We start from the raw sequence: 24,033 nt of genomic DNA, 5'->3' as shown, positions 1-24,033 counted from the left end.
AAAATAAAGAGGCATATGGGGGTGGCTCAGTGGTAGAGCACCCCTGGATCCAATCCCCAGTACCAAAAAATAAAAATACAGGAGATGGGAGGCTATGTGTGAGTTATAGCAAGCACTGTGCCCTCTTCTGTAAGAGACTTGAGCACACGAGCACCGTGACATCACTGGGGGTCCTGGAATCAATCCCCTACAGATACCGAGGGGTGACTCTAATAATGGTCATAGCAATTGCCACTTAGTAGACCCTAGCATTCCCAAGCTTTGCCCCTAGCTCTTGGCATACATTTATCTCCTTCCTCCTTTGCAACAACCACACAGGGAAGCATGATGCTCAGCCTCTTTTATAGTCAGGGAACCAAGGAATGAGGAGGTGCAGCAGAGAGTCTGTGGCTCTGCAGATTGCAAGTAGCAGAGGAGGATTCGCATGCACATCCAAAGCAGGGGCCCAAGTCCACGTGTGGGCGTGGCTCCCGGCAGGACTGCAAAGGTGAAGACTCAGACATGCGCTCCCGGCCTCCTCCCATCTCCGCACCTCCGATGCCCCCAGGTCCGTCCACTTTTCCTTGTTCTACCCTCTTGAATCACTTTTCTGGCACCCTGTCTGCCTCCCCTGCCCCAAACCCAGGCAGGCTCACATTGTGTCCTGCTCCCTGCGGTTCTTCTAAAGGACTGGAAATTCTCATAAGTGAAGCCAGGTCAGGGTCTCTGTTGCTGGGCTCCCTGCTTCTAAGAAGTGAGTAGTGATCATTTCCCTTGTGTATTCTCTGATTAAAAAACAAAAAACAAACAAAAACCCTCTATTTTGTCTTTTTAGCTATGCTGTGCATTGGTGTGGTTTTGCTATTTTTAAAAAAATATTTATTTTTTTACTTATAGGTGGACACAATATCTTTATCTTATTTTTATGTGGTGCTGAGGATTGAACCCAGTGCCCTGCACATGCCAGGCAAGCGCTCTACCTCTGAGCCCCAGCCTCTGCCTTCTGCTTTTTTTTTTTTTTTTTTTTTTGAGGTATCCTGCTTGGGATTCCCTGAACTCTGTGTCTGCATAACCTTAGGGAAACATGGGTTAGCTTTTCTTCATTTGATCATGTTGGGCCTTTGGCTATTCCCTCATGGGTTCCTGAGGATCTGCCTATTTTTCTTCCAATCTTCTTCCTCTGTTCCTTGATTAAATAATTCATAATGATCCATTTTCCAAGTTCACTGACTCTTCTGTTATCCAGACTCTGCTGTTGAGCTGATGAAGGGACTTTCTTTATTTCAGATATTGCATTCTCACTTGGGGAACTCCATCTGCGGTTCTTGTTGCTTCTTGCCCCTATCTTTTCTGCAACGGACAGCAGCCAAATCTAGGTTGCATTCTTGGTCTTAGTTGGGATTTTTATACCCATTTACATGTAGTTCAAGGCTCATCTAGAGACTTAGGCAGAGTTTATTCACTGAATTTTTCCTTCCCTTCTCTGAATCTCTCCTTTCTCCATTCTTCTCTGACTCTCCAGTGGCTGTGGTTGCCCCAAACTCTGCTCCTGGTTCTTCAACAGAGATCTAATACAAATCACAGTTTCTGTCTGAATTCGGGACACATTGTGCAAATGGCAGTAAGGCTACTTTTAAAACAGGAAAACCTTGGTCTGCTGTTCTCCCCTTCCACATGTTGGCCTCACCTGCCTGCTGTGTCTGCCTGTGCACCCCTGCTTTCCAGCAGTGTTTAGGAATGTTCTAGCCAGAGTTTATGAATGTCATCTCTGGGAGGGTTGGTTCTGGCAGGATCTCACTTAGATAAGTATGGTGGTACTGGGGGTGTGGCTCAGTGGTACAGTGCATGCTGAGCATAAGCAAGGTCCTGGGTTCAAGCCCCAGCACAGCAGGATGGCGGGGCAAAGGCTTGCTATATTGCCTCTTCCCTTGGACGCATAGATGGAGATCCCAGATGTCTCTGGGAGAAGGGTTCTGTTGAGCCAGGCACATGCCTGTAATCCCAAAACCTTGGGAGGCTGAGGCAGGAGGATCATGAGTTCAAAGCCAGCCTCAGCAATGGCGAGGTGCTAAGCAAGTCAGTGAGACCCTGGGGACATGGCTCAGTGCTTGAGTGTCCCTGGGTTCAATCTCCAGAATCCGCCCCCATAAAAAAGAAGGGTTCTGTTGAGATTTTTAGCACCTTGGCAGTCTGGTAGGAAGGACGGGGACAGAAGACTCTCCTTCAGATCACAAGGAAGTGGTTTTCTAGTTCTTCGGGTAGCTCTCGTCGGCAGGAACAGCAGAAGCATCTTCACTGCATTTAACTTAAGAGTCAAGGCTAAGGTCTTTTCTATGACTTTTTTTAGTTTAAAAATGAACATAACTATCTTCAGGCTGTGATTCAGTGTGCTCCTTACTGGTTTATCCTGAGACGTCATGCCTGCAATATCTTAGGAGTTCCTAGGAGGAATCCTGGGCAGGGGATTGGACAGTGTGGGACTCAGTATGCATGCCTACTTTGTTGCCCTTTCAAAATACCATGCAAGGTTTGGGGTTTTTAAAAATATATATTTTTAGTTGTAGATGGACACAATACCTTTATTTTGTTTATTTAGTTTTTTTATGTGGTGCCGGGGAGCAGACCAAGTGCCTTGTGCATGCTAGGCAAGCTCTCTACCACTGAGCCATAGCCCCAGCCACCATGAAAGTATTTTTCAAAAGGAAAAAATCCAAAATAGTGTTGGAAAACAAGAAAAAGATCCATCAATGGTCCAGAAAATTTGGGGAAATTCTGAATTACAGCTACCAGACAGAATCAAACAGAAAGACAAGCCCAGAGGAAATCCGCAGCAGAATACACTGTAGGAGATGAATGGCGTGGAGCCTGGGGTGCGCCGGGGGACTGTCAGGTCCAGTTAGCACCTGGACAAGGTGACAGGAAGGGGAGGAGCCCTGGGCAGTAGTCGGGACTCTCTGGGGGGCTGCTTTTTAGAGCAATCAAGTTGACTGGGCCTCCCTCCTTCCAAGACTTCACTACACAGAGAGCAGCAGTAGCGTTTGCATCCAGATGGAAGCAGAGACCATGAAAGGAGAGACAGAAAGAACCAGGTGGCCACTGGTTCCCAGGTGCATGGAGTACGCCCCTACCCAGAAGACAAACTGCCAGTTCACCCACTTTCTACTCTATCCCACCTCTCCGCCACAATCACTAACAGTAGAAGAGAAAAACGGTGAAGAGAAAAACATCCACTAACAAATATTTAGAAAATGGTGATTATAAATAAAATGTACAACCCAAAATAAGCCAACTTTTGAGAAAAATCCCTATCATGGAAGAAAACAAAGAAAAATTCACACCTGAGGAAACAGAGTTAATAAAGCAAACAGAGGAGGACTTTCAAAAAGTCACGATTCAGGGCGGGGTTGTGGCTCAGCCGTAGCTCGCTCGCCTAGCATGTGCGAGGCCCTGGGTTCGATCCTCAGCACCACATAAAAATATATAAGTAAAATAAAGATATAGGGCTGGGGATGTGGCTCAGCGGTAGCGCGCTCGCCTGGCATGCGTGCAGCCCGGGTTCGATCCTCAGCACCACATACCAACAAAGATGTTGTGTCCACCGAGAACTAAAAAATAAATATTAAAAATTCTCTCTCTCTCTCTATCTCTCTCTCTCCTCTCTCACTCTCTCTTTTAAAAAAAAATAAAAATAAAAAAATAAAGATATAAAAAAAATTACAATTCATACCCCAAGGGGTATCAAAAAATAGCACATTTTAAAAGATAATATATACTTACAAAGAACCAATTTGAAAGTACCTACCACAGCCTATCACTGAAGAGACTTTTAAACCACCAATTTATTCATTCCTTCCTGTATCTACTCATTCAATCCTTCATAGAATACCCACTATACGCCAAACACCAACCAAGACCTTGAAATGAAGGAGGGGAAAGACAGACTTTGCTCTAGAGATACTCAATGTTCACTGCAGTAGAGACATAAAAAGAGACAAAGCAAACCATGACCTTCACCTCAAACTCTCCCCACCTCCTTTCTCTACCCCCCATTCACAAGTCCTGGCAAATCTACCTCCTAAATATCCCTGCCAGTCACCCCCTCCTCCTTCAAGCACTGCCTCTCACCCCGATTACTTCATAAGCCCCCTGGTGGATCTGCCCGTGACGACAAGGGCAGGAGGACTCCAGTCCATCTCCACTCTGTGGCCAGAGGGGCCCTTCCAATGCCAATTTGACCTCTACCTCTTGTCCCCACCCTTCCTTAAAGACCTTCACTAGCTCCCCAGTGCTTTGGGCTAGAGGTCAACTCTTACTGGCCTCTAATAAAACCCTGCAGGATCCAATCCAGGGAGACCCTGGTCTCTGCTTTTTCCCTTCTCTACCCCCGACTCCAGTTGCACAGCCTTCAAGTACTGGAATCCTCACACTCCTCCTGGGTCCCCGCTTGGGCTCTTTGACATGCTCTTCTGAGTTCCTCCTCCTCCTCCCCAAGCATCTCCACTTGTCCCCACCCTCATCCCATTCGTTCAAATCTCAGCTCAATTTTCACTTCTTACAAGAAGTCTTCCCACCTCCCAATCAGGAGAAGTGTTCCCCATTAGCTGACCTCAACTTCTCCTTCTTCATGCTTATCACATGACAATCTTTCACTTATGTATTTGTGATTATTTGATTAGTGTCCACCCGTCTGATTGGACAGAAAGTTTCCGCAAGGGCAATGACCATGTTAATTTTTGCTCACTGGTGTCTTCTTAATTCCTATTTCAATGCACGAAGGATATTCTGTAAAGCATTTGTTGACTAAAACAATGATGGATGGATGGGCTGGGGATGTGGCTCAAGTGGTAGCACGCTCGCCTGGCATGCGTGCAGCCCAGGTTCGATCCTCAGCACCACATACAAACAAAGATGTTGTATCCGCCGATAACTAAGAAATAAATATTAAAAAATTTTCTCTCTCTCTCTCTCTCTCTCTCTCTCTTAAAAAATGATGGGTGGATGATGGGTGGATAGATGATGGGTAGGTGGATGGGCGATGGGTGGGTGGATGGGAGGAAGGATGGATGATGGATGGATAATGAATAGCTCTGAGGAAGGAAAAAAAAGTGTATTGTAGACTCTGCCCTCGAGCAGTATCTTACAGATTGTTAGTGACCTGAGTTAGTTATACTTCTGTGACAAGGCTGGAGTGCTACAGATGGCACAGGAGCCCAAGAGGTTGTCTATCCTGAGTGGTCCTCACCCCACTGGTAAGGGGACCTCAGAGGTCTCAGTGCTCACTGTACCCCAGGCTTCCTTAACACCAGGGCCTCAAGTTCAGCATGAAGGATGCTGCTCTGGTGATCACACTGCTATCCGTACCCAATCCATGAACAAGGACCGGGAGCCAAGCCCAAAGCAGCCACATGTAAATGGAAGGAAGAGAGTGAGCAAAGATGGCCCAATGTGACAGTGGCCCATGTGTGTGTGTGTGTGTGTGTGTGTGTGTGTGTGCGCACACGCGTGTGCGAAGGGGGTCTGGTGTAGACAGTGACAAGCCTCCACCACCACAGCCTCTCAGCGGGACACACAGTGTTCACAGACGGGGCGAGTCCCTGGAGCCCTGACTGCTGAAGGCCTCAGTACTGCGTGTGCCCCAGCCACAGGACCCACAGCTATGGATGGCAAGATAATGGCCCCCCCAGTCATGTTCAGAAGGACCCTCATTGCAGGGCTCTCTGGATGTGTCTCTTCCAAGTGACCAAGAGTCAAATGCTCTGCAAATGTGGGCCAGGAGGTCGACAGAGAGTATTAGAGTGGAACTGATCGTCTACCCGATTCATGTATCACCTCCTAACTTCCACTATCTTAGAATGTGACCTTATTTGGAAATGGGTCAATGCCAAGGTAATTAGTTAATAAGAGGTCATACTCGATAGGGCAAACCTCTAACTCAACATGTCTGGTGTCTTTATAAAGAGGGGAGCTTCAGACACACCCAGGGGAAGACTGCCACAAGCACGTAAGATGCCTCTGCAGGCCAAGGAGGGACGTCAGTTTCCAAAGGCGCCTCCATTCCAGACCTCTGGCCTCCAGCACTGGGAGACAGTACGTAGCTGTTCCCACTAGGTCGGTGTGATTTGTTCCAGCAGCCTAGGAGACTACCACAGAGGGCAAAGGCGCTAGAGACAGAATGCTGGGCACGTGGCCTGGCTGGACAGGTCAGGAAGAGTCACATGGGGAAGGTCAGAGTGGGCAGTGGCCCGGAGCAGAGCGTTCATGTTGAAAGGGAAGCAGTGGACAGGCTGGAAGGGAGTCTTGCTACCTGAGGGCAGGGAAGAAAAACTTCTTGCACCAGAGAGAAGAATGGGGCCTCTTGTGCGCCACCGAGGCCAGTTCCGAGATGCCCAGGGCGGGGCTGGCCCACCTGAGTTTTCAGATGCACTCTCCCTAGCCTGGACATAACTCAACCGCAGGCTTTTTATATTGATAAATTCATGCCATTATTAGGCAGCGTCTTCTTTATATTTAGATTAATAACCCCATAATGATCACCTTTGCTGATTTAGATGGTGTCATTTTAAGAAATTATGGGTTCGATCCATCTTCTCTTTCCCCTTTCCCTCTGCCCTCCCTGAATTATTCCTGAGGAAGAAACCAATTAATAGTGGCTTGACTGCTGTAATGCGGCCTGCTGTACAATGTAGCAATGCCTAATGGAGTTTTAATTTCCCCATGGTGAGTCAATATTTGCTTTAAGAAAGAAAAATGTCACCATAAACCACTGCCCCAAATGAATTTGGTAGCATAAAGGGTGAGATGCTTTTCCTTTTTCGGCAAACGGTGATGGATAGCAGATATATGGTGGGGGGGTTTTCCCCTCTTCGCAAACAGGGTTGCGGATGGTTTTGCTGCTATTTCAGACAATGATGGTTATTAAATATTTTGCTTTGCAAATGCAGATGACTGTCAGAAACTCACCCACAGTTTAAAGGGTCTGAGACAAAGTCATTATAATATAGAAGACAACCATTTATTCCAGCCTTTTAATAATCGGTGGTGAGTCGGGAGGGGGGACATCATCTAGGCATCCCTGTTTGGAGACATTATGGGTTTCTCCTCTCTCCCAAGGAGCTTGCATGTGGAAACCGAAGCCTACTTTTTACAAAATGTATTAGACTTCTCAGGATCATGCAAGGAAATAAAGTTCTGCAATTCTCTCTCTCATAATAAGTCTGTCCAAAAATGATGTTGCTCGTTCTGTTGAAAGATAGTTTCATTTCCTAACTCAAAATTGGTATGAAAAATTTGCCTTGCCAAATGAACATTGTATACTGAACTTGTCAAATCCTTTCTCCTGACACAAATAAAAGATAACATTGGGTGGCAGCATGTAAAACAGCTCTGACAAGACAGCAAAAGAAGAGAAAGAAATATACATATTTTGATTCTGTTTTAGAAGCTGGGGGGAGGGGGGGTAGGGCTCCCAGCAGAATGACTGGCCAGCTCAGCCAGAGACTGCTTCAGGTAGCAATCCAAAGAGTCACTTTCGTGTAGATTTTCAATGTTATAATGACCGCATTTCCAATTAGCTAAAACATGACAAAATCTCAACTTTTATAGCAGCAAAAGCTGCCAGGGAGAAGACCACCCCAGTGACAAGACTCTTCATTCAAAAGTTTACGGGTGCACGGTGTGGCTGTAATTACTAGTTCTAACACAGTGGGAAATTATTCCGTGTGTGTTTAAAAATAAATAAGGTAAATGATCACCATTTCATTAGATCTGTGCTCACACCGCGTAAGCGACTTTTTTTTTTTTCCCCTATTAAAATTGTTGATTGAAGGCCGTTAGCTGTTTATCAGCTCAAAATTACATTTCTGCTCTCTTAGGGGCTGCCGCCTTTAAAAATCACACTCGGAGCCTAGTTAGTAACAAGAAAAGACTCCTAAAACTGCAATTTCAGGGGGAAAAAAAAAAGCCCGAGCAAGAAACCCAGACTGCACCTTCACACCCCCAAAGGCATCATGCTTCTTTGTTCTGCTAAGAAAAATTAACCTCAATCTCAGCTCAGGGTCCCCAGATTGATTACCATAGTCATTTAAATACTGTAATCTCATTTTCAGCACCGGGGATAAGGGAGGGGGAAGCACTGCGAGAGGGGGCTGGGGAGGGAGGCTGGGGAGAGAAAGAGCAAGGGGGGAGGAGAAAACAGAATAAATTATCTGACAAAGGGAACCGGGCCTTTCTGCTCACAGAGCCTATTTCGGATCCTTCCACTTGATTGGAAAAGTTGATGAAGTTTAAATGAAGCAGAATTAGAACCTCAGGCCGCTGAGTATTGACGGGGCTACGGGAGAATGTGCAATTCAATAGCCCCGGTTTGGGCTGAAAACGAGGGAGGCCTAAATGGTCTAATCTTCAATGGAATCAACATCCACTCTGACAAGGCAGGGTAATGAGTTAGGCCAGATCAGGCCTGTTGGTTAAAGAAATTAATCCCTCCCGCCGCCCTGAGCCGGGCTTTGATGCCTATCGGGTGGGCCCCTGGCCCAGTCTATCTAAATGCTAACTAACTGCGAGGGGCGCCGACTGTGCTTTTCAGTGCTGGCGCTAATCTGATAACAATTTGCTCTCTCTGATTAGGGAGGTGGGATAAGAAGGGTGAGGGGTGGGAGGAGAGGAGGGGCACCGTCTCTTTGAAAGGGGGAGGCCATCCTGGTCAGCCTGGACAGTTGTGTCCCCCCAAGACACCCCAGGCTCCCCAGCCAGCAGAGGCAAACACAGGCCTCCTTGGGAAGCCAAGTGCCCAGGCTCCTTTTTCCTTTATGCCGAATTTCTTTCTGAAAGTTTGGGTGTTGTCATAAAAGGTGAGGAGTCTGTAGCAGTCCCACCCTGATCCCAGGTCCCTCTCCCAGGTGACCCCCTACTGCTGCCTTCTTTGTATCACTCCAAATGCACACAGACTCATGACCTCCAATGTCTTTCCTGGCTGTCCACGCTGCACTTCAAAAATGACCTCAGCCATCTCACTAGGCTTCGCTGGGCCACCCAGGCCAGGACCTGCTCCTCTCCTAACCCCTGCAGTCCTGTCCGTCAGGACAGCCACACCCTTGGCCCTCTGGGTTCCAGCCCTGTGTAAGCAGCTCCAGATGTGAGTGCGTGCAGGGGTGCAGCTTATCTGCCAACTAGACCTAAACTCCTTTGAGAACAGGAAGCTGGCCCTTAAGACAGAGACAAAGCAGAAGATGCAGATGTGCGGGGACTGCATTCCTCTCTCCCACGGGACAAACGAGGCTCCAGGGCGATGGCGGTGGCACATCATGGAAGGAGCTGGCAAGCTGCGGACTCCCGCAAGCCATGGTGCAAACCCCAGCTCTACCATTTGCCCTCTGTGAGACCTTGGGAATGCTACTGAGTCTTTCTGAGCCCAAAACCGGACCTCACAAAGTTGATCCAATGTATGAAAAAGAATTGGAACTTGGGGGCTGGGGGTGTGGCTCGGTGGTAGATCATGTGCCTGGCTGCTCCAGGACCGGGGTTGGGAGAGAGGAACGCAGTCCCTGCACATCTGCACTTGGAGGCATTCAACAAATGCTCTCACTGAGGTTTTTGATTTACACAGTGATAATGGGGCTTGTGCTTCGGGGTTGCAAAAGCCTGGCTCCCCTGCACATTATCTGGGTGACCGTGGGCAACTTGTGGGGCCTCTGTGCACCTCAGCTTCCCCGTCTATAAAATGGGAATGACAGTAATGCCATCTTTTAAAATCGGGGCACATATGTAAGGGACACCCTGTATTGGAAGGGCCAGCACCATGCCTGGCACTTGGTGGGTGTGTTCCACAGAGGGGTCTGCAGTCGGCAGCTCCCTGGAAGCCTGGCTCCAGGCTCGGTACCTGCTCAGGCCCCTGTGAGGAAGGCAGTCCTGTGAGAGCGTCCAGCCCAGGGAGCCTGGGAGGGCCTGCTCCCAGCAGCGCAGCGGGCAGCAGCAATCGGCAGCCTGGAAACAGCTTCCAGAGACGCCCAGCAGGCGCCTTCCTCTTCGAGGGGAGTTTTTAAAAGACTTACTTAAACCTCCAAATTTATGCCTCCAGAGAGAGCAAACTCTTCAGCGACAGTTTATAAAAGTTTTAGAAGCAGCTGCAAAGCCCGGCACTCAGCCCAGAGGGACCCCTCAGAACCGCGCCTGCCAGCTTCCTCAAACAACGCGCTGGCAGCACACAGCGCTTCAGACTTGGGCTTGTTTAACTTGCAAAAAGTAAACAAATCGCAGTTGCTAACCCTAAACCATGTGGCCAAGCACACCCGCCACACACAGGTGCTCCCAACATCAGCCTGGTAGGGGACCAGGATGCAAGCAGAGCAATACTCCAGCAGTCAAATCACAGGGCCCTGCAGGGGGTGTGTGTGTGCCTGTGGTGTGTGGCACTTGTCAGCCAGCCTTGTGCAGGAAGGAGGCACGGTCACCTGTCACCTCAGACCCACCAGGGATTTGTGGATCAGGCTCCGGCCTTTGGCGTCGGTCTCCTTGGTCACTCTTGCTTCCACGGGAGGTCTCTGGCCTTCCTGCAACCTCATGGGGCACTTCCTTCCCCGGTGCTTCATGGCTTCGCCCTGCCCCTTTCCTCCAGTGCTCCAGGTGCCTTGGGTCTACCACAAAACCTCTCATTTACCTGAAAGAGTCTCCTCCCACCAAACAGTCCCTCTTAACTGACCACCTGTGCCTTCTGGGAGAGAAGCTGGGCTGAAGTGTCCCGTCCTGCAGGGAGGCTGCCCGGGGCTCCTCAGCCCCTGCCTCCTTCACAGGCCAGGCCTAAGTGCAGAGCATGGGCTTGCTGTCTGTCTCTCAAGGCCTTGTGAGCTGCCAGCTGCAGGGACAAAGTCTGTCCTGTCCCCAAGGCACCCCTGAGGTCCAGCAACAGGCTGATTTTGAAAGGGACAGCCTTACATAGAAGGGCTGGGCTGGGCTCAGTGGTGGAGTGCTTGCCTAGTACATGTGAGGTACTGAGTTTGATCCTCAGCACCACATAAAAAATAAACAGGGCTGGGGATCTTGCTCAGTTTGGAAGAGTGCTTGCCTCGAATGCACAAGGCCCTGGGTTCAATCCCCAGCACCACAATAAATAAATAAATAAACCATGCCTTTTATAAATAAATACATATTTTTAATTAAAAAAATTAGACTTGCAAATGGTGAGCTGTGTAAAGGAAGGTGAGCTCAGGCTCATCCTCAGGGAAGGAGCCATTCAAGTGTGCTGGAACAAGGCTTTGGGACCTCCAGGGAAATCCCTAAGGGGCCAGAACCAACAAGAAGATGCAGGGTCAACTTTGAGTTCATCCCTGTGGCCCTTGGTCCCAAGGAAGTGTCACTGCCTAGTGAATAAATGAATGAATGAATAACAGTATCCTGGGGAAGAACCGAGGACCCTCAAATCCAGAAAGCCAGCTGCCCCCACCCCAACTAAGTTTGGGTTCCCTCACTAAAGACTTCTTCTAAGCCTTTCGACATGATTTCTAAAACAATTCGTAATTTTGGGCTGTTATTTAAAGAAGGATCCCAAATTACATAAGCTTCAGAACCCACCTCTGCCCCACCTCACCAGGCCTCTGCACAGGCTTCACTAATCTTTGTGTCAAGATTCAGCAGAAGCCATCAGCCTGTGACACCTTTCCTCGCCTCCCAGCATCCAGGTAGAGCTGTCTGCAGAGCCAGCCTGGGTCCCATCCAGATGGTTGTTACCACATCCCTACCATTTCTTTTTTTGAATTTTTGTATGGGACACGATACTTTTATTTTATTTATTTATGTGGTGCTGAGGGTGGACCCCAGTGCCCCATGCATGGAAGGCAAGCGCTCTACCATTGAGACACCACTCCAGCCCCACCCCCACACTTTGCTGTTGATCTTTCTGTTTCTGCCACTAGACTGTAAGTTCTTGGAGGGAAGAGCGGGGCAGCAGGCCATCAAACCTGTGTCTGTGGTTCTGACCGTGCCTGTACACGGGGCGAGCTGGAAAAGTGTGTCAAGGCAAGCGGTGAGTGAAAAGGGCACCTCCTCCCCTTCCTCGCCGTGCTCACAGTCACCGAGTGGAGGTGCTGCTCATTTTTGCCATGAAACACCTTGCACAGTTCAGACACTGCACCTTTGCCCAGGCCAGCCCTTCTCCTGGGGCCCTCCCTTTCCTCTGGAATCCAACCCGTCTGACAGCCCCAGCCCGGTCCGCAAGCTCACTAAGCAGCCTGGCTGGCGATCTCCCGCTTCTCGCTTCTCGGGGGACTCAGCTTCTAAACAGGGCACTCTGGCTGCTCATCTCCTCTCCTTCCTCCCTTAATAACTTGTGTTGTGGCTTTCACAGGGGAAGTCTGCTGGTCCCTGACCAGACCCTCAGCGCATTGGAAATGGATCCTTAAACCTCCTGTGTTCCCACCCACACTTTGCACAATCTAGATGTTTAGTAAACATTTGGAGATTGACCAACAGGTTCGTTAGCAGTCTCAAATGCATACAAAATAAATAGGACTCTTTTCCTAAAGAGCTCCTGGGAGGTAGGGGAAATGAAAAGGAAATTCTACAAAACGGAACCTTATGATGGCATTTCATTGTGGTGACACGGCCCCATTTTCCAGTAAAATGGACCAGCAAAGCTGCCAGCAAACTTCCTAATGCCTTCAACAGAAACGTCAGGCTGAATAGTCCCCTCTCTCCGTGTCCGTGTCTTTTTGGGTGCTCTGTCCTGGTGGGAGGCTGTGGCATCTGGCTCAGGCTCACTGGGGCTCTCTCTGGTGCAGCAACTTGGCTTGGATGCTCTGCTCTTGGTTCCAAATGGCCGCCACCTGGCAGCAGTGCAGACTTTCACTAAGGCCAGGCCTTGAAATCAAACAGCTTCTGAGCATCCACCCTCATTCTTCTGGACAGACCCAGAGGATTCTGACCCCGCACAAAGAGCTCTATCTTGTGGGCTCCCGGGTTCATTGGCCTCCCAAATATGTATTGTTTGGTTCGTATAAAAGATCAAAAGGCCTCTTTTCAGCCCATTGTGCCTTTTGGTGGCCAGTCTCCCTCCTGTGTGCTGCTCCTGCTGACCTTTCTGCTCACTGACCCGAGTCTGTTTCTTGACCGACCCCTGATGTGCCTTTAAACTACTGGGTGTAAAATTCGCTGTTTTCTTTTGGAAGCGTGTGTTTTGCCTCTCCAAAAATGCCACAACACGGGGGCAGGGTCTGCGCAGGGGCTCCGGCCCACTGTGAGTTTAATTTCTGGTTTATCAAATCGGTTGTGTTTTAAATCTTAGATTGGTTCACGCTGAGGAATACAAAACCCTTGCAAGTTGGTGGGGCAGGGCAACAAAGCTGAGTGCTGGCTGCTCAGTGACCACTCCACAAAACAGCCTCTATGCTAATTAGTGGGTCTGATGAATTATTGAGCCACTCTGCAGGGATCACTGGAAGTGCTTTTTATGTTTTTAAACTACAACGGGGTGAGGCCGAGACAGGCAAGCTACAGACAAGAGCTAGCGAACTTACGAAAGCCATACCACTAAGGGCAGGAAACGGGATTCAGAAAGGGGAATTGGAAATACGGACGGACGTGTGGGAGGAGGGGAAACAGGAGCAGATCACGGGTAGAGAAGCAATTAAAACCAAACCATTTCGTTTCTATAATTTTTGGATTAGGTTTCCAAGAGGCTTGTGGTGAAGGAATTACGAGTGCCCGAGTGTCTGCCTCTCCCAGTTCAGGGCTTCTCAGCCTTGGTGCTGAGGGACGGACGGCGGATGCCCCTTTTCGGGATGGGAGGCGCAGTCTGCCGTCCGAGGATGTGGAGCAGCGTCTCTGCCAGGTGCCAGCAGCAGCCCCTCCAGCTGCATTAACCAAAAATGTCTCCAGACACGACCAAAAGTTCCCAGGAGAGCAAAATCACCCCCCCCCCAAGTGAGAACCACTGAGCTGCTTCCAGAATGTCAGCCTCTTTCCCCTGATGTAGAGTCTGCCTCCCTCACAACCTTGAAAGGAGGCTAGGTGGGTCTTAGCCCTCCACCCCCTGCGGCTCAGGAAATCAAGCCAGTTGCCCAAGACCAGCGCTCCAGAAAATGAAGGCTCTAGCTCTTCACCAGGGTGTGCCCAGCTGGCCAGGGTTGCAGGGCGAGGGGGATGGGGCGGCAGCGGCAGTGTGTTTCAAGGACAGCAGGAAAGGGGAAGACATAAGCACAGGGAGGAGGATTTGTCTCCTTATCAGCTCCTGAGATTTCCCTGAGTTCAGGGTTTTCAGCATTTACTTCTGGTCAACTGAGGAGAACAATAAGGTTGCTTTGAGGAACAAGAATATTTGAAGTCAGGATGACGGGAAGGGCAAAGTGCTCACTGCTCCTGGGCCAGGCAGTACCCAGTGAGCTCAGGGAATCCTCAGGACCCCCTGATGTCCAGGTGCTAAGTACCCTCACCTCCGCTCACAGGGAGGTCTAGAGGAGAAGCAGCGTCACAGGTGGCAGAGCAGGCCTCCCCCCCACCCCCCACCCCCGAAGGCAGAACTCTGCTGGCTCCGAACAAGGAAGCCTGACATCCGAACCGCCCGCAGGCCTCTCTCTCCTGCAGGTAGCTGGGCTTGACATCTGCCTGGGCAGCCAGGCAGCGGATTTCTCTATTTATTGTGGTTGTTGAAAACAATAGCTGCAGCCCTTCTCATTTGCACAAATGCAGGAGCCTGGAAGAAGCATCCGGGGACAATTTCGTTGAAAGTCGAATTGTTAACAATGGACAGCACTATTTTTCTTGTTCTTCTTTCTTTTCTTTTTCTTTTTCAAATATAAAAGTCAGAGGAAAAGCACTCCACTCCATGTTACAACAGGTCAGTCATGAGCTTGGAGCCCTCCTGTGGTTGGGCCAGCCTGCCCAAGGCCCTGGGCAGGGGCTTGCCAGAGCTAGTCCTCAGGAACCAGGATAAGGGCACACTGTCCCCCACGGTGTATTGGTCCCCTACCTGAAAGTGGTGGGTCACAGTCTCTGTTGCCTGGGACACATTTGCTAGCATCTCAAGTACAAACACAGAACCAACATCTCAAAATTAGTGAGCTCAAAGCACAGCTAATGGATTGGTGGGCTCCGTGGTTAGTATGTCAGGTAGGATACACTTGATGGTGTTTGTTTATTTTCATTAAACTTTTTAAATAAAGATGCATTTCCTTTTTCTGTTTTCTCTTTTGCAATTGTGGGAATCGAACCCAGGGCTGCAGTGTGCTCTACCAGCAAGCTACACTCCGGCCAAGATGCATTTTCTTAATACAGGGTTGAAATCAGTCATCTTACGGGACAAATGATGCTTCTGGGGGTCACAGAACAGCTTGAACCCAACACAATAGAGATCGGGGTTTGAAACTTTCTGTGCAGAGCCAGTTTTAGGTCAAGGAAACTTTCTTTCAAATAAGGAAGAGGATGGAGGAATAGCTCATTGGTAGAGAGCTCACCTAGCATGCATGAGGCCTCGGGTTCAATACTCAGCACTGCAAAAATAAACAATGTACACCTAATGAGGAAGCATCCTGACTTATACAGTGAGCATTGGCTGAGCCTGGAATGCTCTGGAAGTTGCTGGAAGCCCCCACTGATGTGTTCACCAGGCCTCGGAATTCTTCCTATAGGAACAGCCCTCCCACAACACCACAGCAGTGTCCTGAGAGCCACGGAAACAGATGGTGACTTGATTCAGTGGGAGGAGCACCAGTTCTGAGGTCTCAAAGCTTCAAAGCCAAGCACCCCTTCTTCTTGGTGCCAAGCCAGCGGAGGGGACATCTCCACTCTCTGGAGTGGCCACAGTCCTGGGCAGGGCACAGGGCACTGCTGCAGGCTGCACTCACTGAAGGCCACCTGGGCGCCAGGAAGGGGAAAGCTCTGAATCAGGAAGATGGGGAAAGGAGCTGCGAGGACCGAGAATCACCTGGTGTCCCTAGAAAAAAGCCCTTTCCCCTGGGCAGGACCTGCCATTAGGAGGGACCGCTGTTCCTCAGCCTTCCCTAACATTGATTTGCTCCTATTACATGGTAGCTGCATATAAATCTGAGGCCGAGCCTCTTCAGAAGAGAAAACAAGTCTGTAGTGTTTTCACACCGTGCTCCGACCTAACACAGCCACTGACCTGTGCTGGGGTGCGAGCGCGGCTGTGTGGCTGTGCCCTGCCTTCTCTGCTCCGTCCCTGCCTCAGCGCCTGTGTTCACCGGCCTCCATGTACATTAGTGAAGCTCAGCTCTCACTGGGCATGGGGTGGTTGCCTGATTTCTATAGTGTCTGATTCGAACACTCTGAATAATTGCTTCCTCAGGATGATAATGGTAACGATCCCACCAGGGGCACCACTCTTACAGACTGGACTTGAGTTGGAGGCAAAGCCGATTAACACTTTGGATCTAGGGGCTGGACTCCATGGGCCCCAGAGGGCTGGGTTTTTTGTTTTTCCTCTGCCTTTCATCCTGATATGAACCTGGTTTTTAAGTTCCAGCTCCAGATCTGTTCCTTCATAAAGCCTTCCCAAGTCCTGCCTGCTTAGCCTCCCCCTGGGTTCAAGAACTGAACCCTTCTGGGTAGCGCCGTTCACAGGGGGTAAATCAGGACATTGCCTGTCTTGAGTGTGCTTGTGTGTGTGTTTAGTGTGTGTGTGTGTGTGTGTGTGTGTGTGTGTGTCACATCTCCCCAGCTAAATATTAAATGGTTAACTCTTTGTGGGCAAGGGCTGAGTTCTCAACTCCCAAGAGCTTAGGATGGTATTGGGCATTTAGTGAACATTTAGTAAATATCTCTTTGCGAGCAACAAGTCCCGTGAAATCAGTAGAGCTCACTTGAGAAGGAAGGTTGAGTGAAATGACATTGGAATCAGATTCATTTGTGACAGTTTCTGACTGTCTGCTATGCAGGATGATTGATTAATCATCAGTTAAGGCCAATAGAACTTGGGATCTAAAGTCAGAAGACCTGTGCCTCATGTCATTTCTACCTACCAGGTAAGAACAGCTCCTCTGGTGAGTCTCTTCACCTCACCAGACCTTAATATGCTACAGAGAGAGAGAGAGAGAGAGAGAGAGAGAGAGAGAGGAGTTGGATTAGCTGTGTGTAAGCTTCTTTCTAGCCCCAAATGCTGTGTGATTCTATAACTCTATTTCACAAATGCATGCATTTCTTATTTGTGACATAAATCCCCACAGAAAAACAAAGTCAGTAATAAATTATGAAGAACTCAGGTGCCACGATCGTTTGCACTTTCCAAGGACGCTCGATTCGATAAATTCCACCCCTGTAAGCAGCCCCTCTCCAGGGCGACAGAAGATTCCAGGCTGTCAGTGGAGCAAACCAAGCAGTCTCTCCCCATAATTGTATTGACAGGATATCAGCAGAGTCCCGACGGCAGGAAGGGTGCGCCCCTGACAGGTTTTGTGAGGGAGCCTTGAAGGCTAGTGTTGCCAGATTCTGTGTTGAGTCACAGGATTCTGGGGAAATGAGAATCAAGCAAGGAGAAGCTCGGTTCTTTATTTAATTTTATTCTTCCAGGGAGTCACATTGGAAGGCACACTTCTGCCTGCACATCACTTTACACAGCGCAGGAGAGGTCCGTCCTAATGAGAACAGCTACGTCCTTTTGTGGCCACATAAAACATCATCTTGATGCAATTAAATCCCGTTCAATAACCAGTCGTCTTGTTCTAAATGAGGCAGCTAGTTGTTGAGCATTTGTAAGGTAAAACGCCTGCTTGGATGTCTGGGATTCTCACTTTTCACTTGGTTACCGTGGCACCTTGCAGACATGTTCTTGAATAACTGATGTGCACACATCCTGGTAAATTCGTTGGGTGGGAAATACCAGTGCTGGGTTTGTTCAGTCAGGGTCTTTGCATTTTAAATAAAACAATGATTTTATTCCACCCACTGCAGAAAACAATTCAAGCGACAACCTCCAATATGGTGGGATGAACTACTATTTCTAAGGCACTAGCCTCCCTCAATAGAAATGCACAGCTTCAGGCTCAGATTAGACAAAAGCAAAATATGCCTCAGCTCCAGTCATCCTCTAAATGGGTGGAAGGCACTCCCGACCACTGCCACCCGCGAGGAGGAGGCACAGGACCTGAAACTCTGGGCCAGTGAACCGGGTGGGCCTCAGTGAAGGAATCCACAAGCCAACTCAACAGAAATTTTAGTAACATCATCATTATCATAAGGCTCCACAGCCTTCAACATTTTCAATTTCTCCCTTTTTTTAAAAAAAAGTCCAAACCCTCAAAGTTTCATAATTCAAATTTTCTTTCACGTACAGAATGCTGTTTTAAGCAGTAAAAATCATGTGGGGCTGAGGGGCAGTGGAAGCAGCCACCCACCCAGGCTCTGCCAGAACCCAAAGCACAAAGCCAGGCAGAGGGGACTGCAGGGTGCTGTTTTGTAAGGGGGTCTGGAAGGAACAGTCACGTCCAGGCCGCCAACCCCAGTTCAGGTTTTGCTAGATCTTACGGGATGTGGAGACTATTGTGATGTGGATATCAACTTGACCGCGACAGAAAGGTGAAGAATCCAAGGACGGTCCCAGGGAAGGCTGCCCCCTGGCGGCTCCTGGCAGAAGAGAACCCCAGGGTCAGTCACCGCAAAGCTTGGGTGGGGGACCCCTACTGCTCCTGCATGGTCCCCAAAGGCCAGGACGGTCCTGCCAGCCCTGAAGACAGAGGCGCAGTCAAAGGTTGGTGATGGACTCTGCGTTTTCATCCTAAGCTGGGGTTCAGAGACCATTCTTCCTGGAAGATGTTCCGCTATTGCCACCCAGAGGCCAAATATTGAACTTCATATGGGGGATTTTACATATATATCTATACACATTGTTTTACACATATGTGCGTATATTAACTACATTATATCATGTATATTGTATACATATTATACACATGCATATTACACTATATATACGTGTATGTACAATACATGTAAACTGTATACACATACTATATATGCACACTATATAATGTATGTATGAATACACACAAAAGTACGCATCGCTTGGGATGGATGACTATAGTGCATTCAGGAAGGAGTTGGGCCACTGGTCACACTGGAATGACATCAGAGGAGCTGTTGCAGGGGCTGTGGGCTCCATTCTCTCCTCAATCCCAGAATGGTGGACCCAACTCACCCCTCTGTCCGCTGAGAGTGCCTCTTCTCACCTTGAAGTAAGTGAAGGACCCTGTTCCACTGGGGGTGGGGGCTATTAGTTGGAAAGGCGCTGCTGCCGCTTCCCTGCAGTGTACACCCTCTGCAGGAACATATCTCAAGGAATATGGGAGGAAAGAGTCTGTGTTTCCCCAGCCAGCCAACTCTGTTAATTCTGCAGTGTCAATGAAGCCAGAATTGGACAGGCAGACAGGCAGGGTCAGATCCAGAGAACGGGGGAATTGAAATGTTAATTCCTTCAGAGCCCTTCCTCCACCCTGATCAAGGTAACCTGCCCCTGCTCCAACCTGTTGCTAAGGTAACCAGTCTCAGGATTGTCCCTCCCTACAGGGAGTGGTTAATTACCCCCCCTTCCTGCCCAGATCACTCCCACTCGCCCCCCGCCCGTGGCTTCTCACCTTTTGGCCATCCACCCAGCATCTCCTGGGCCTACTCACAGTGCCTGAAGGAGAGAGCCAAGGGGAAGACAGCAGGAGAGCAAAGGAGGCCTGGGACCCAGAAAAAGGCAGAACACCCTCGCTTCTGGGGATACAGGATACACCTCTGGCCCCCTTCTTCCTCCCAGGAGTAGCCTGTGTTACCCCTTTTTGAACAAACCCTGATTTATATCCCCGGCGTGCTTCTCTAATGTTATACTTCAACCTGTGAAGGAGCAGAGCTCATCACCGATAACGGCGCATCTTCTGGAAAGCCTACTTTCCCTTCACGAAAACAGCAAAAAACACCCCCGGCAACAAAACCCTGCGCGCTCTAACCGGCGCTGGGCGGTCGTCTAAATCCCGGTTGCTGAGCCCACCGTTCCCGCCAGCGCCCTTCCCACGCGCCTGGGAAACCAGGCATTTTTAAAAGCACACTGCCCTCCAGTGGCGCAACGTCAATTTGCTCCATGGCTGGCTCCTCAACCACCAAACCTCAACCTGACTTTTCTGGTGGCAGGGAGGGAGGGAGGTGTGGCAGTGCCACCGCGGCGTGCGGGTTCCCAGCAAGCAGGAAAAGACACTAACGTGCCCAGAAACGGGCAGTAAGTACAAGGCTAGATAGTCTAACTAAAAACGCAACGCCCTGCGCGTGCCCGCGGGGCCTCTTAGGTGGGAGATGAGCGCTTTTTCTCTTGAGGTTGTGATTTGGATAAAGTAAGTGTAAGAAAGACGGAAATTAACTTGGGACGCGTTCTGTCCAGGAGAGACACACACCACCTGCTGCATAGAAGTAGCCCAGGCGCACGGAGGAAAGCAAAAGGCGGCCTTCACTGGGGGCTGGGGGACTGAGAGGTGGTAATGAACGTCCTGCGGGGTCACCGGCCAGCTGCTGGGGAAACCACAGCAGCCAACGTCGCGCAGGGCAAGGGTCCTGCTGGGATTACCCCATTCCGTCTTCCCAGCCGTTCCCGTTCACGTGTGTCGTTATCACCCCACTTTGAGGATGAGAAAACTGAGGCTCAGAGAGGAGACGCGACCTGCCTTTGACCCTGCAGAGGTCCTGGTCTGTCTGGACCAGAGCTGGAGTCCCCAGTGCTGCCCTCGAACCCAGGACTTGATGGCTGGAAACCCTTGACTGTGGGTGGCTCACCTTGACGATGAGCGGGTTCTGAAACATGGAGTCCCGCACGACCCCCAGCCTCTCATTCTCCATGCCTGGGCGGATGTCAGCCACTGTCAGGGGCCGCCGAGGGGGCGGGCAGATCTGGCTGACAGTGCGATGCACCTGCTGCTTCTTCTTTTTCCATCGCTTGAGGTCCTGGCGGGAGTCCCCGGCCTCTGGCATCCTGGGGGTCGCCGTGGAGTCGCCCCGGAGTCTCCCCGAGGGCTGGATGCCTGGCTCGGTCCCACGTCTGAGGTCCCAGCTCGCTTCGGGCCGCACCACTAAAACCCCGGGGTGGGCGCTGGATGCGGGCCACCTCCGGAGCCGGCCGTGCGCACCTCGCGGCGCCCTCTCGGTGCAAGGAGCCTGGGGAACGTATGTAAGCACCGCTGGTTCCTCAGAGTGTGTCTGGGACTCGGTGCTGCGGATCCGGGAGGAAAGGAGACCAAGGCCACCCCTTGAGGAGGCGTGGAACAGTCCCGTCTCCTTGGCGACGGGACGCCAACAGCTCCCGAGCCTACCCTAGCTCTTTCCTGAAACTATTGGCGGCCAGCAAGATGGACCTTTTAGGGTTTTCTTAAAACATCAGAGAAATCCAAGAATCACTATTGAGTGTGCCAAAGACATAGGATTCTAGAGGGCCATTTATACTTGACTTCCTCGTCAAAGTTACCTTCTTTCCATCCACCGACCCCACTCATGGCGTCCTCCCAGCCTGTGCCTTGAGCTGCAGCATACACCCGAGTTTGAAGCCAGATTTAACATAGGAAGTTAGTGTAGTTAGATAAATTGGTCTAATATCGAGTAAAATTAAGAATGAAGGCCATTATAGTATAGGAAACCAGAGCAGCGCTTGGGGGAATTGAAAATGTCCCCAAGGCCCAGAGCCCACCCAAGGAGATGTTGTTGTTGTTGTTTCCCAAGGAAATTTTAATGAAGCAGCTCCCAACAAACAAGGAGGTGCTAATCCAAAAACCCTTCCGCCCACCTGTCAGCAACCCTTTGGGCCTTCCCACCTACAATCCATCACTGCAAGATAACAGAACCAAGGACAGGAAGACAACAGGAAGGAAGGAAAGCTGAAAGTAGACCTTAGCTATAAAAGAGGGAAGACCTCCTCCTTCCATGGATTCTACCTCTTGGGTCCCCTTCTTCCTCAGGGAGAAGTCTTTTATAAATTTAACCTTTAATAAAGCTTCTACTTTCCACTCTAAACTTGCTTCAGTGTGCTTCTCTGCTGTTATACTTCAGCATTGGGGAAGCAAGAACTTGTCACCGGTAAACAGCGGTAACACCTTCACGTTGAAAAAGAAATCCACATACCAAGGCTGAATGAAGCTGCTGCTAACCCATAAGGGCATCCCCAGGCACTACCCCTGTTGGATCCCCAGTTTTTCTTCTGGGAAATGGGCGGGAAGGAGAATCTAAAGTTGGATTAGATCACTGGTATCCAACTTTGTGCAATAGAATGGGGAGAGGTTGAAAAACTCAGATTCACTGGACAAGGTGGTGTACACCTGTCATCCTAGTGACTCCAGAGGCTGAGATAGGAGGATCTAAAGTTGGAGGCCAGCCTCAGCAACTTAGCGAGGCCCTATCTCAACAATAAAAAATAAATTAAAAGGGCTGGGGATGGAGCTCAGTGATAAAGTGGCGCCTGAGTTCAATCCCACTACAATAAAAAGAAAGAAAAACTCAGTTCCACAAGACTCAATCCAGACTCACTGAATGAGATTATCTGGAAGCAGTTCCTGACACCCTGCATTTTAATCCACCCAAACTTTATTTTGAAAAAGTTCCAATCTACAGAGAAATTGAAAGAAGGCTACAATCGTAAACCATATAGACTTCACCAAGTTTCATTGATCCTTGAGCTTGCCATGTTTGCTTTTACATTTGAGAGTACGTGTGCATAGGCACGTATGTGCACACAACTGATATATTTGAAAATATCTCAAACGATAATATCTTTGACCCTAACATCCTGTATCTAGGACATTTTTGTGTGCTGAGGGCCACAGCTGAGTCCGAGTGGCCCCTGGCATTTTGCCAATAGTATTGATTGACAGGCAGGGCACTACTATCCGCCTTGGCTGCTACTTTGCAGTTCTCACTGCTACTTTGGAGTTCTCATGGGGATTCCCGGGGATTCCCGGAGAGTTCCCATTGGTTGGGGAAGTGCAGGAGGACCGATTTCCGGAGGATATTTCCGGCTGCTGGTTCCTGGACCAGCCATGTGGCGTTCAGGAGGGGTTCCCGGGAGCGTGTGTGGAGCATGCTGGTGGAGCTCAGAAATAAAGTTTGTTCCTGCTTCAGTGGCTCGTGATTTGTGCCCAGCCAGACTGCGGCATTTGTGCATCACTATAATATTCTTATCATGTCCAAGGATTTTAATGTCATGCCATAATAACATCTAATATGCAGTTCATAATATAAAGTTGGGAATCTGCATTTTTATAAAGCTACCCAGGTGATTGATGCAGTGTTTCTGGACCCAGTAGCCTGTTGATCTCTAATCTCCCAGTATTTCCTTTTGTGCATTCATTCATCCATCATTTGCATCTTCGTTAAACATGTTAACATCCACTTATCCAACGCTCTGGGTTCACTGGAGGGCTGGATGCACTGACAATCAATCTGACCTTCGAGGCCTTACACACCAATAGTGCACGGTCAACGCACTAGCTGAGCCGAATAGACAGATTTCCGACTGCTCACCCAGGCCTGGAGCCGCCCTGTGTGGCAGCGAGGGTACATGCACGCACCTGGCTCTCCAGCCTGTGTTGTGACTTGCACAGACATCAGCTCTGCACTTTGCAATCAAAGGTGCTTCGCCCACTCACACAGGCAGGATGGTGTGGTAATGGAAAGAGCACAAGTTGGAATTCTAGGCCAGGAAGGGCATGTTGGACAAGTTACCAAGAGCCTCAGTTTTCTTATTCGCAGGATGGGACTAACACAGTATTACCTAATGAAGATACCTCCAACAGAAGGGCTGTTATGAAATTAAATGAAAAATTTGTTGCCTAGATGGCTACGTTCACTATGCGAAAAAGTTAAACGTTTGATGACCTGATTGTGGTGCTGGAGATGGAACTTGTGCTAGGCAAGACCTCTACCACTGAGCTACATCCCCAGATTTAATCATAATCATAATTATAATCATAATCTTTACAATTCTGATGGTCAACCAGTTTTGTTTGTTGGTTGGTTTCCACTTTGTCGCACCTTTTACTCGACCTCTTACCCTAAGACTCGGGGAAACACGCGGGCAGGCAACTACGCATGCGCCATTTCAGG

The 24,033-nt window shown here is 49.5% G+C and overlaps 1 protein-coding gene across 1 annotated transcript in view; it reads right to left on the bottom strand.

Annotated features, from left to right (window-relative positions):
• The window catches only part of Cfap77 (cilia and flagella associated protein 77), a 116,753-nt gene extending 95,580 nt beyond the window's left edge, over positions 1-21,173 (bottom strand). The window contains exon 1 of the mRNA XM_005321105.4: positions 20,722-21,173. Coding sequence (XP_005321162.2) covers positions 20,722-20,916 — 195 coding nt within the window. The 5' untranslated portion in view covers positions 20,917-21,173. The remainder of the gene's footprint in view (positions 1-20,721) is intronic.
• Between the last annotated feature and the right edge of the window lie 2,860 nt (positions 21,174-24,033).

Source organism: Ictidomys tridecemlineatus, chromosome 4 (assembly GCF_052094955.1).
Source record: "Ictidomys tridecemlineatus isolate mIctTri1 chromosome 4, mIctTri1.hap1, whole genome shotgun sequence".
NCBI lineage: Eukaryota > Metazoa > Chordata > Mammalia > Rodentia > Sciuridae > Ictidomys > Ictidomys tridecemlineatus.
The sequence above is the reverse complement of the archived record's forward strand: the minus strand, read 5'-3'. Positions and strand labels throughout refer to the sequence as shown.